Here is a 13,378-nt window from a genome sequence, read left to right on the forward strand (position 1 = left end):
GATGCTGCTTCTGGTATTTGAAAAATCTCCAGCTAATGCAACGGATGGAGGTATTTCAAATATGTCTTTTTAGTTGTAGGAAGGCTGTATGGAAAGTTTTATGTTATTATATCTGTTCCCAAAATAATGACTATACAATTTTAAATAGTTCATGTTGCTGTTCTGAGCCTCGGTTTTCTCCACAGACTATCAGGGCTCATAAGTTTATTATATGTTTGAAAGCAGTCAAATAAAACAGGATGGGTAAAACTTCTTTGAAAATAACACGCAATTTATAAATACATGGTATAAACTTAATAACTTTGTAAGATATTACAGTTATAATATTTGTAAATTACACTACTACAAAAATCTCAGTTCTATGATATAATTATCCTAGAAATAATATAAACCAAAGTGAGTTTAAGCTCTAACTAAAATCCATGTTGTTGAAACTGAAGGGTAAACCTAGCATTTCAGATATTAGCCATAGAGGTTGCACTTACGTATTTTAAAAAACTTCAAAGATTATAAGAAAATTTTAACGAAAAATGTGCAAAAATGGGGAAAACTTTTTATTTACAAGTTACCTAGAGATATTTAATACTCAGTATGGTAAATAATTGAGTCTTTTCTAATTGAAACCAAGTTTTGCTGTTGTACATATACTGGCACAGTCAAGTTTTAAGCCTAGATGTTAGACACTTTCAACAATTTGTTATTTCATGCACATATATGATTTGTAAAACAGACAAAGAAGAGAAAAAAGATAAAAACTCTATGTAGAAAATAGCATTTTATAACTACATTTTACAGAATATTCCAAGAGATATCATTGGTCATTTTATTATTTTGAAAATATTACCTATTTAAACAACTAAAAACCGTTAAAGCCTGAAATATCTTCAACATTGGAAAAGATAAATTATTGAAAAATATGTCGAACAAAAATTCCATCTCAATGCCATTGATACCACTTGAACAAGTATTATACGAGGTATTGAACACTGCACAGAATTATACACTTAGGCTTTGACACCGTAGCGAAACCAGTTGTTCAAGGCCACTAAAATACTGAAAGACGGTTAAGATTATTAACGGTGGGGAGGAAAAAAGAACTATAAAAGCCCTTATAACTCAAATCTAAAAATGGTGATTTCACTCAAAAGAATGTCACAACTGTTCAGTATTTTCAGTAATTCATGACACAAAACAAGACATCCACCTCTAATTTTTTATCTTCTCTATTACGTGAATCCAGCAGTGATAGAGTACATATTTCAGACCTGCACAGCAGTGTGGTATTTATTATTGTTATGTTTCAGAACTTACCCCTCAAGGATTTCATATATGGAATGTGTACTAATTGAATTTCATCACTTCTGATAGGACGGATAACTTAGATTTTATACTAAGCATTACTATGTCTTATGAACACCATATAGAGATTTAAAATTAATGTGATTTAACTGCATGAAGTGCTGGAAAATTTTGTATGAGTAATAGATATTAACTGATAAAAAGATAAAATTCAATTTTAGGTGATATTGATTAGGAAATTGCCCCTCTGTATTACAAACTTGTAATAAATCTATGGCTCTGGTTTCTAAAATACCTGATTTTTTTTTCCAGTGTTCAATGACTACTAGAGTTAGAATATATTTCTTTCAATGATTTGCAAGAAGATTTGGAGGAGTGGAAAACCTCAGGAAAATAGAAAGTGGTCCACAAACATTTGGCTTATGTACAGTAGTTGTATTGGTATTTTATAACAGTAAACATAAAGTATGTCATTTTGAAGCATCTAAGCAATGTTTGGAGAGCTGGCCTACTGGGTGAGAAAACCATTTAAAAACACTTGTATTACATAACACACAGCCATGAAAAGTGCAATTCGAAATTCCCAGGTAGAACAGAGTTGTCATCGTCAAAGGAAAAGCTTTGCTTAAGAAAAGTAGCTTTTCACCTTAATGGATGGCACAAATGGCATCGAAGGTCATTAAATGCTAACAGACCCACTTGAGGTATGGTCACTCAGTGGAGGATTAGTTTCACACAGACACGAAGACCAACACACAGAGAGAGTTTTTTTTAACTCTCTGGACCACCCAACATGAGATGGAAAAACAAATAAGATGGAAAATAAATATTTTCTCCGCACTGACAATTATTAAGTATGCACAATTGTTTTATGCAATAGGAACTTTGGCCAAAATGATGACAGAATCTATATTTAGGATGAGAGGCTGCCACTTAGGAAAATTAGAAGAGTGTTTATACATGAATTTTGTTTGAATTCATTTTTATGTAGTAGAATAGACCATTGTTCAGGAAGTAGATGAAAAAAATCCATAACAGTTGAAAAATTTAGTCAGGAAATTGTCAGGAAGGATAGTGTTGAGATAAATTCTTATAAGCCTTTTCAAAGTTTGAATAAGTTTATAAAAAGAAATAAATTTTCTTTGATCTGAAGAGATTCTTTGCACAGTGCAGTGTACAACATACTATATACATACGAGACTTCCCCATGTACACATACATATGCACATACTATCTATATGCCTTTAAATGGATACATAGCTTTAACTCAAAGAAAATGAGTTAGCAACAGAGTAATCATTGCAAGACAGTCTAAGTGCTGAAATAAGTGACATTGATCACTTAAAGGGCTATTTTACCTCTCACATTGCCCAGGACTAAGAATATAATTCCCTTTTTTAGTTTTTCTTTCATTGCAACACTGATTGTCATAGATAATCTTTGTGCTTTTGCATAATGCCCATCCAGGATGTAACGTACATTCACATACAACACTGGACATTTTGAATAAGCATGCTGGAACACAGGCAGGACCATACAACCATGCACAAAATATTCTGAATATGTTTTTTCAAACTGACTATGACATCGACATGCACCACTGTCATATTTGGTCCTGTACAGCGAGGAAGGTACAGCTGAAACAGTCATGGCTAGTTTCACTCGCAAGAGTTTCTTTAGGGAAGAACACTCAGCAGAGAAACAAAACAGAATGAATGAAACAAAAAAATCCCCCAAAACCAAAAATTAAAAGAAAAAATTATTCCTCCCACATATTAACACTGAAAATCTGGCCATTTTCCACATAGCACATTTTCCTCATTCCACATAAATCAGGTCTTCTCACAAAATTCTGAGTTGGATTGTTTATAAGAGACACAGATTAGTGCCTCAGAGCTTTTCCTAACCATTGGAAAAGCTCATCTTGATAAAGCGTTTTCCAGCGGACGTTGGCTTCTACAGTTTCCACGGCTCTTGAGAAAGAGGCAGCAGCTACTCCGTCATAGTTCTTCATGAAGGTCTTTAGCTGGAAATAGAGATTTTAAAATGGTAAATATGCATGTCTTAGAATGAACTCAGTCCAACATATATGAACAAGAATCTATTCGAAACAAAGTGCCACAATCATGACAGCAGGTGTGCTTAATATGTGGCGCAAGCCTCGTGATGATGCAATATAACAGGTGTGTCCATTCGCTGTGATGTAACTTCTTTTGGAACTAAAAAGAAAAAAGAGTTGATATTACAGTTTAAATAGCTCCAAACTCAGCTTATTGTTTCACAGATAAATATTAAAAGACATAATTATCTTTTCATAATAGGTTGATGGGATTGTGGCAAAGACTAGTTCTACATACAAAGCATAGCCAACGTACAAAATAGCCTTAAACAACGAACATAGAGATTAAAGTTCACTTTTTGTTGGTAGAGAGGAAATTATTCTTGACCTTCTCCAAGTAAGCAGTATGAGGGCTTGACACCCTCTTTGATGGCAAGGGATTGGTGAAGTTATTGGGTGGTGGGAAAAAGTAATGATGACATGAAAACAGGATGATTAGTGACACTGCAATCACTGGAATAACTGGATTTAGAAAGAAGGAAGGAGGAATGTGGTCTCGTGTAGGTAGAGAATCTGAGCACTTAATTAACATGTTATAATTTTTAAATGTTTTCTCATAATTTTCACGGATATAAGATTTTCCCTAGTGTTCACATACTCTGGGAATGTGCAAGGATTTTATTTTAAGATTAAATACTAGCAGTTTTTCTTGCTGTTTGATATATCTTAAGAAACTGGCAACCAACCAACAATTTTGATGCTAATAGACAAATGTGAAAAATCAACTTGCAACACAGAAGCATTATGCAGTGTAATTAGTGTGGGTGTGAGTCATAGCACGGTGGGCGCCACACGGAGGCTCTGCCAGGAGGGAAATGCAGCGCGTCAAGGTTGGCTCAGGGACTGGCAGGGGACATTTAAAATGGAGTTAATTATACCTTTTGAATTAATCTAGAAATTGATTCCTGGGTAGCTTGGTTTGTTTATGACAGTATTACTCAGATTACATGATATTGATGAGTTTTCTCAAAGTTTATCCTCTACTTTCCTACAAAGCCCTGTGCCCAGAAGCATTAGCCACGGATAACCATATCTCAGAGCTATATCCTTTACAAGACTTCAAAATCACTATGCTTTTATAGCAAACATGGAAAACATCCATTGTATAACAAAGACTTATCAGTGCTATCCTTGAAAGTGATTTGACATTTGACCAAATTTACACAAATTAAAGAAACAGGAAGAAGGGAAGGGATTGTAATTTATTGAATATCTTCAATATTTTAGGTATTGTGCCACACACATATACCTGCAACATGACACATACGCAAAAAGGAAGTCTAAGGGAAGCATTGGAGTCATATTTTTAAACTTTAGCTGAATAATCCAACAATGCATTTGTATTTATATACTTATGTTCTGATTCATTCAGTCTATATCTCTAAAGTAACAAATAATACATTTTGATCTATGTTTTCAATTTTGTGTTTTAATTTATTATAAAAATATAACATTACAGTGGCATTATTTACAGAATATATGTCAATCAGAAAAAAATTACACCTACTCCTTTTACTATACACTCTGCATGATTATATATTGTCCTAGGCCTTCACTGACCACGCCAGACAGTGATACACCTCCCTTTGGCGGCCTTGATCCTGAGGAGCCTGCTCTTGGCCTCCTGATGAGCGGGCAAGCCAGCCCGAACACGTACAGCAAAGCCTTACGTCCTCCTCAAAGGCAATCTGTGGGCTTGAAGCAAGGATAGTGGGTCAGATTATCCTGCAAGAGAACTGTCAACAGAAAATGGAACTGGTTCTCTAGGGATTCCTTTCTGAAATCACTATTTCAGTGCTCTGAAGACTTCCCCCAGAGCCCCGAGAGCCTCAGGTGACTCCTACACACGTTAGGAGGAGCTTATTGGTCAGCACACATCTGGCCCACTTTCCATAGCTGGCACAAACTGATCTTACGCCCTGTATTCATCCACAGCTCTTTAGGCAAACTTGTGGTCAGAGAAGCTGTCTAAGCGGTCTTAGGGCGTGACCACAGCACCTTCCAGAACACTGCCTCACTTTACAGGGCATGGGGTAGGTGGAAGGCATTTGGCCTCCAGTTGGCTTATTTCTGCAGCTCTTTGATAGGTTTTTTGCTTCTATTAGTTTTTATTATTGTGTTTCCTAAATATGTATGCCATCTTATATTTTTATTTTAAAATGTTGCAAGTTTAGACATTTTTATAAAATAACATTTAGTAAGATGTCAGAGTTGTCTGTGCTCTCTGTTCTTCTAGTGTAAAATTTCTAGACATGTTTGTTAATTTCTCCAATACAAACATTTTAGTATTTTAAAAACTCTTATTTTAGGGTACCCTAGACCCTAAACATCACAAAATAAATTATTTTTAGAGTAAATTGCAAAATGTAATATACTCTTAGTAACTCTATAAATGAGCAGAATTAGCTATTTTCCTATTATGAGGTTTACATTTTCAACATTAAAACAGTAAACGGGATGTCTGTGATGCACAGGATCTATGTTCCTCTACAACTGTGCTGTATATTAGGGTCAAGAGGCGGGGAAACGCATGCTGAGGAGGTTGCCTGACAGACATTAGTATGGAAAAATGGCAAGGGCTTCTGAGGTTCCACGAGGTTGTACAGCCATTAGTTTAAAATTAAGGAAATGCACTGTTTCATGGAGAAATATTGTTCAAATTGTTAGAGCCATGTAATTAAAAGGAAATTGCCAGTTTCAGGTATTAGAATGCAATTTTTGGGAAAGGACCACGGAATAATATAAATTTCTCTACTGAATGCCTCTAAAACTGATGGGGATCATTAAAATCTCAAATGAGTTTTCAGAATTCATAAAGCCGCTGATCCGCTTTTGATCCATAAGCTCTTATTCCTGTCAGTGCAGACAAGCAGATGCCATATCCGGAGGGAGCACATCCAGCTGTCTGCTTACAGGGCTCACTGCTTCTGGGAGAACGAGACTGGACTCTTCTCAGCCCCTTCATGTTTATGACAAGGGGTCATCGGCAACACAAACTAAACCCCTGTCCCGCCCTACGAGAGCGGTCCCCCGGCCTACAGAAGATGATTAGATAATGAAAGTACAGAAGAGCCTCAGGCAGCAGCTGTTACAGGAGCAGGGCAGAGCAGGCAGCCCTGTCTGAAGGGACTCATCACTCAGGCCACCGAGAGCCTGTGTGGTGAAGTCAGCCGCTTTCCAGGTCATGGGATAAAAGGTGCAATTTAGTTTCAGTTTTGAAACTGCACCTTTCATTATAAGGATATCTTGGAACATTTTAAATGGCAATTATATCAAGTGTAAAAAATTAAATATATAAGTGAAATATGTAAAACAAAATGGTGAGTGTATGATAAAATCAATTAAATGTCCGTTTAAAAGAGGTTTTTCCACGGCCCCGGTACTACTGAAGCAAGGAAAATATGAAACACAGAGTTAGAGGACAGAAAAAGAGAGAGAAGGGACAGGAGAGAGGCAGGAGGTGAGGGCAAAGGGGGAAAGGCAGGAGAGAAGAGGTGAGAAGGTAGGGAGTGGAGGGAAGGGGAGGGAGGTGGGGGAGGAGAGGAAGGAAGAGCCCTTCACTTCTGTGTTCACTTCAATGGCTGCACAGGTTGGGACTAAATGAGTCTTTCACTTCCAGATTATTGAATGTAAAATTATGAGATTAAAAGTACTTTATTTAAACACAGAGAAAATTGGAAGCAATCATTAATTTAATTGCTCTTTCTTTCTGCTTTGTATAGATATGAAAGACGTCCTTCCCATTTAGTTCCTTTATTAAAAAATATAGTAAAACATGTGCTGGGGCTTTTGAAACCAAAGCCTGCAGGGTTGGGAATACACATAGCGGGAATAAAAATCGAATTTCAAATCATTACAATCAGAGACTTAGCTTAGCTTAGCTCATGGTGTGAAAGAGTCCAAGTCAGTGCATGGGGGACGAGCATACAAAGCTGGGCAATATTAGAAGATATTAAGGATGGATGCTTCTGGGGGAATGCTGCTCCATGTTATTAGCTCTGGGTCACAGCATCCAGCAGCCCATCAGTGAGAACTGAGGAAACCAGGATTCTCAATGCCCAATCTCAGCTATCTTTATAACGGAGGAAAGCAGCAGACGAAAAAGCAATAGATGTTTGAAGCCCAGCTCTTTTCAATCAAGTAAAAGTAGAGTCTCTAGGGCCTGCCCCGTGGCGTAGCGGTTAAGTGCGCGCGCTCCGCTGCTGGCGGCCCAGTTTCGGATCCCGGTGTGCACGGACGCACGGCTTGTCAGGCCATGCTGTGGCGACAACCCATATACAGTGGAGGAAGATGGGCGCGGATGTTAGCCCAGGGCCAGTCTTCCTCAGCAAAAAGAGGAGTGGCATGGATGTTAGCTCAGGGCTGACCTTCCTCACAAAAAAATGTAGAGTCTCTATTTTGCTCCTTCTTCCTGCCCATTGACCCCTTCCCATTTCACACCCCTCTCTATTAAAGATGTGAGTTAATGGTACACAAACAAACAAAATTAGCTGGTAAAATTCCTGGAGAAATGAATCAGAGAAAAAAGGAAATGTTAGGTACTACACAAACTGGACACGAGTCCTTAAAAAATTAAGTTTATTTTCATTAATGAAATTCATTTGTGATTGTACCAAGCAGAATATTAAACAAACTGATCACCTCAATATGTATTGCCAGATACACTCCTCTGCACACACATGGATTCCTTCCATTTAACAGACCAGACAGCATGAAGCATGTTATCACACCCAGTTATCCGTGCTCTGTGCAGGCCTAACCACAGGGCAGTGAGGCTCAAGTTCTGCACCTCGACACTGACCTTGGGCCCCTGGATCCAACACTGAGCCACGTGACAGGAGGGCAATGTTGTCTCAAAGACCCTAAACAGGGTTTACAGAATCAGCTGAGGAGCAGCTGACTGAATCAAAGATGTCTGGAGTGGATTTGGAGTCCCCCAGTTCGAGAATCACTACATTCAGACACCTCTCGCAGACATTTAAAGTTTAATATGTCAGAAATACCTTTGCAAATAATTATTGAGTGAAGTCTTTAGCATTGATGTGTGTGTGTGTTATAGGAATGGGTATGAATCAGCTGAAAAGAAATGGTTGAAGTAAATGTATAATTTCGTATGTCTATAAAAGAAAAGCATTAGAACTCATCTTAAAATATTTACCTCTTTGAGTTCACCTTCAGTATTAAGAAATTCTGTAACTCCACTGATAAGTTTGGAATTCATAAATAATGCCTCTCCATACCTTGAAAGACAAAAAACAACGTTAACATAGGCAGTAATTTAAGAAATACTTCTATACAGATGTTTTAGAATCATTCCCAAGGGTTCCATTTGACCAGTGTTGTCTTGTAGCCGTTAAGATCTCTGAGCTTTCAAGCTTATTTCTCTAGGGAATCAGGGAGAGGGAAGAGCTGTGGCTATGGGACACCACCTAATGCCACCTGATTTGGCTCACAGTGTTCCAGAGAGGTCTAAATTGTAGTAAATTTAAAAAAAAAGGAGCCCTCTAAATTAGATTAAGAAATTACTATTATATTCCCAGTCCAAGGCCTGAGGAAGAAAGATTTTCAACTTTCAATTTTAAAGCAACCTAGCTCACTATAACGAAAAAGGATCCCAACAGAGAAACAGGGCACAGACAAACTTGGGCATTATGAGTATGTCACACAGAAACTTTGGTCTGGTCAGTCATAACTGACATTGGCCTTCTCCTTTTTCAAGCTTAGAAACTGAGCCAAATTTCTTAAAAATGCTTCCAAAAATATTAGCATTTTTTTCAAATGGGAATTAAAATGAAATACAGACTTGCTCTCTGGGTATCATAATCCTTGTACCACAAGCATAATTACTTGACTCATGACCCAAGGCAAGGAACAGTGTGTCGGTGAGTTGGAAGGATTTCTCACTTTATTGATTTGTCTCTACTGTGCTAAGGATGCCAATCACAGGCTATCATACTCTTAGAACTAAGAAAAGTACACAGAAAATGAGATTCTGAGTTTCGGGGAGCAAAGGTCCAGCCATCGTTACAAGAGGTTTTCTAATGCTGCACTGGTTTGTGGGACCTTCAGTAATTTAGCTCTGGAGTTTCAATTTTTTCATCTGTAAAACGAGGGGGCTAAACAGGATGGCCTTCATAATTTGTTGTAATTCTAATGTTGAACTATTCCATGGGAAAAAAGTATCTGAATAAAATAAATAGGCATTTGGTAAAACTATAAGTAATCATTAGTAATTAGTATGTGCTTACAGAAATGGCCTACTGTCCAGGAACGAAAATAATTCTTTTCCTAATGGTGTTTTGCCTAAACTTTGCTTATAGTCACATGAAGATGAATAAGGCACAATCCTTTCCTTGAAGGTATCATACTATCTAGTATTGTAAACAGATAATTTCCATTTATTAGGGCTAAATGTGGTGATAATAAAATTATACACAGTGTTCAGAGAAGCTCTCTTAGCTGTGGGGTCTTGGGAAAGGTTTCTGGGAGATGAGGGCATGTAGATTGACTATGGAGCAGTTCAGAACATCAAGGAAGAAAGTAATTTTAGGCAGAGATCCAACACAAACAAAGGCAAGGAGGTGTGAAACAACATGGTATGTGCAGACAACTGCAAGCATTTGGTAGGAAGAGTGTACATATTGTGAGGCTGGGGATAGCAAATAAGAGGCTGAGGGGTTGGTCAGAGGACTCATTAGGAAGCTAAGATTTTTGGGGTGTGGCACAGAACATAGAAGGTTTTCCAGCACGGAAATGTCCCGTTTGCTTTCCAGAGAGATTCTTGGGACAAAGGGAAGAGGCCAGTGTGTGTGTGTGTGTAATGTGCATGACAGCAAAGCAAGTTCTAATCTTCTAATCACTCCAATTTCTGAGCTGAAAATACAAAAAAGCCAATGTGCCTTCTAGGAGTATCAGTGCTTTCTGACAATGAAATATCTGTAGTTAGAAATGTGTTTTAATATGACACATCCATTCAAATTGAACTCTTTGTACAATGGCAACCAATAAAGGTGTACTTTAAAAAATAAAGTTTATATACCAGTTTTTAAGAGAGACAACACTACGTCTGTTCATTGTCAGGGGACATTTAGGTTTGAAAACATGCAGAATTTACATGCTTATAATAAATTTAATTTTAAAACACCATAGAGATTATCAGAGTAATAAATTAATATTTATTATAATATATTTAAATACATAGCAAAATATTTTCCAAAATTGATGCTGAAGAATTCTCACCATGAAGCATGATGTCTCAAGAATGAATTCTACCACAACTAGAATTATACAATGATTCAAATGTTTCTTCTCTGTACCATGGTTTTATTTCAGGTGTTTTATAATATTTACATTGAAAGGAAATTTAAAACAATTCTACAGAAGTAATTAAAGTGTTCTTGTTATATCACCATTATATCTGATCTATAACTCAGGATTTATCAATCAGGGTATAGGAATTTCATGATACTATTTTTTGAACCTTGGAAAGTTTGATAGTTTCCAGGTAAGATGCACTGCTAAACTTTTTCATCCCCCCCACATTTCTATATATAATTATGGTTATCAATCTTTAATAAATGAATAATGTTATAGAATTGTTAAAATAATTCTGAGTTTCACGGGAGTGGCAACACCCATCTTGGCTGACTATTTTAAAATCTAATTCTATTGTCTGGACCTTGGTTCTAACAAAAAAAGTTGAGTCTTTATCTCTCATATGTCACCTTTAATTTACTCACTCAAGTATGAAAGATTGAACTCTTATTTCTACCTGGTATTTAATATCTTCCATTTATCTCTGAAAAACTTCCAGGCAAGGTCTCGGCCACGTGGATTTCGAGCTACGTGGATTATCACATCAATTGCATCTTGATCAAGCACCACCTCAGAATTCAGTGAGAGATTCAGAAGCCTTTAAGAATAGAATTGTGGGGAAATTTTTATCCCAATAACTTAAATATTTTTATAAAATTACAAAAATTACATGATTTAATTTATCATATTCTTCAAAAGAATAGTCCAATGTAAACTTTATTATACAAGTTTGTCTATAGAATAATTTTCTGTTTATAAAAGGAGGGAGATCGAACTCATAGTATTTTAATTAACATTAATTAAATTCTGAAAAAATCTTGTGGGTGGAGAAATCAAAATTCTGGTTTGATGATGCAAATGACTTTTAAAATTCTTTATAGTAAACATTTCCTTTTATAATGAAATATTGTCTTACATACATATACATGAAAAAATATATAAAATAATTAATTAGAAACAAAAGTATTATATCTTTCAACTCAGCTAGTTTTAGTCATGTTAACATGGCAGTTTCCCTTAGCTCTAGAAAGATGTATTTTAGAGTAACTAGCATATATTCAAGGAAATAAAAGCAAGTTCAGAACAGTTTGATTAACAGAGAATACTTTCATTACACACATAAATTTAAGAAATTAATTGACCCACCTATTTAACAAATTCCTGTCATCACTGCAAGTTAAGGCTTCCAACAATATCTTCTTCTCAGAAACAGCTGTGGTGGAGTGGAATTTCATCCATATGAATTCCCAGACATCCTCATCTAGTAGTGAAACTCCTGTACAGTAGACGATGTCTCTAACATTCAGCGGTATTCTAAAGAAGCAACCCATGGTGGTTTTCTATTAATGAAAGCTTCATAGTATTGAAAATACAGACAGACGCTGCTTTATTACAGTCAGTTTTAAAAAGATGATTTTGTTAATTAGACTTTACCCGAAAGACAATAATACTATATAGTAACAATATTCAAAAATAATGTATTTTATTTAAGGTAGTTTTGGATGCAATTTTTGTTTCTACTCTTGAAATTATATTTAAACAAAAATTGGAACACAGAATCTTAAAAAACCAACACGAATAGGGTGCTTTATATTTCCACCAACATTAATATATTCATCAACCAAAGATTGTGTCCTCATGATTGGTAGATCCAAGAATGACAAGAGAGCACTGGTTGAAGAGACTGACTGATTGGATAAAGCAGAAAGATTTTCTCCTAAATTCGTAGACAATTTTTTCTAAAATTATCTTCCTCCAGTAGCTCTCCAAATCTTGGAACCTAGAAAATTATTAATAGAGATAATAAACAGATAAAACATAAGCAGTAAATTTTGAGAAAGCAGAAAGATCTATGTTTATAAAAGTAACTATAAAAAATAGACTAAATTTTGACTTTGACTCCAAAAGAAATGTTGCAGAGGGAAACTGTTAGCGGCTTTAATTTGTCTTGGCTATTTATCAGTTGTAAATTCTCATGTGTACTTTGCCATAGCAATTTTTTACTAAATATTGTTCTTTCAAGTTTCAGTATATACCTCACATTTTAAAAACTCAGTTCTTTGATGGAACACTCCAATATTTAAAAGACATTAAAAATGCATTTCTGCTTTGCCAGCCCTGATGGCCTAGTGGTTAAAGTTTGGCCTGCTCCACTTCAGGGGCCCGGGGTGGGTTCCCAAGCATGGAACCACACCACTCATCTGTTAGAGGCCATGCTGTGGAGGCAGCTCACGTAGAAAAAGAGGAAGATTGGCAACAGCCGTTAGCTCAGGGCAACTCTTCCTCAGCAAAACATAAAAGCATTTCTGCTTTCTGTAATATTCAGTAATCCATTATTAAAATTTCTCATTTCCAATTTGAACGTGGTTAATAATAATAAGTGTTTTCTCTAGATAACAAGATGAAACCATCCCTTCTAACGATTTAGAACCTTGATGGTTAAAACACTGCTATGGTTCGACGAGTATCTGGAAAACAGGAGGAAGTGTCTGAATGACCACAGGAAGGTGATCTCCATCTCATTCTCTTAAGCAGCTAAGTAGGGCTGCAATCAGGGTATTGAGGATTGTGTATCAGGATACCAGATTTGCAGAGTTGTTAGAAGTATCATACAAAATTCATGGTTCCCAGAAATGGCTAAAACTA

At 36.3% G+C, this 13,378-nt stretch overlaps 1 protein-coding gene across 1 annotated transcript in view; it reads right to left on the bottom strand.

Annotated features, from left to right (window-relative positions):
* Positions 1-3,181: 3,181 nt before the first annotated feature.
* The window catches only part of TRHDE (thyrotropin releasing hormone degrading enzyme), a 345,581-nt gene continuing 335,384 nt past the window's right edge, over positions 3,182-13,378 (bottom strand). Inside the window, exons 16-19 of the mRNA XM_004417871.3 lie at positions 11,879-12,046; positions 11,190-11,330; positions 8,577-8,658; positions 3,182-3,325 (exon numbers count right to left, since the gene is read on the bottom strand). Of these exons, the coding sequence (XP_004417928.2) occupies positions 3,182-3,325; positions 8,577-8,658; positions 11,190-11,330; positions 11,879-12,046 (535 nt within the window). The remainder of the gene's footprint in view (positions 3,326-8,576; positions 8,659-11,189; positions 11,331-11,878; positions 12,047-13,378) is intronic.

Source organism: Ceratotherium simum, chromosome 25, assembly GCF_057802395.1.
Source record: "Ceratotherium simum simum isolate JZ-2026a chromosome 25, ASM5780239v1, whole genome shotgun sequence".
NCBI lineage: Eukaryota > Metazoa > Chordata > Mammalia > Perissodactyla > Rhinocerotidae > Ceratotherium > Ceratotherium simum.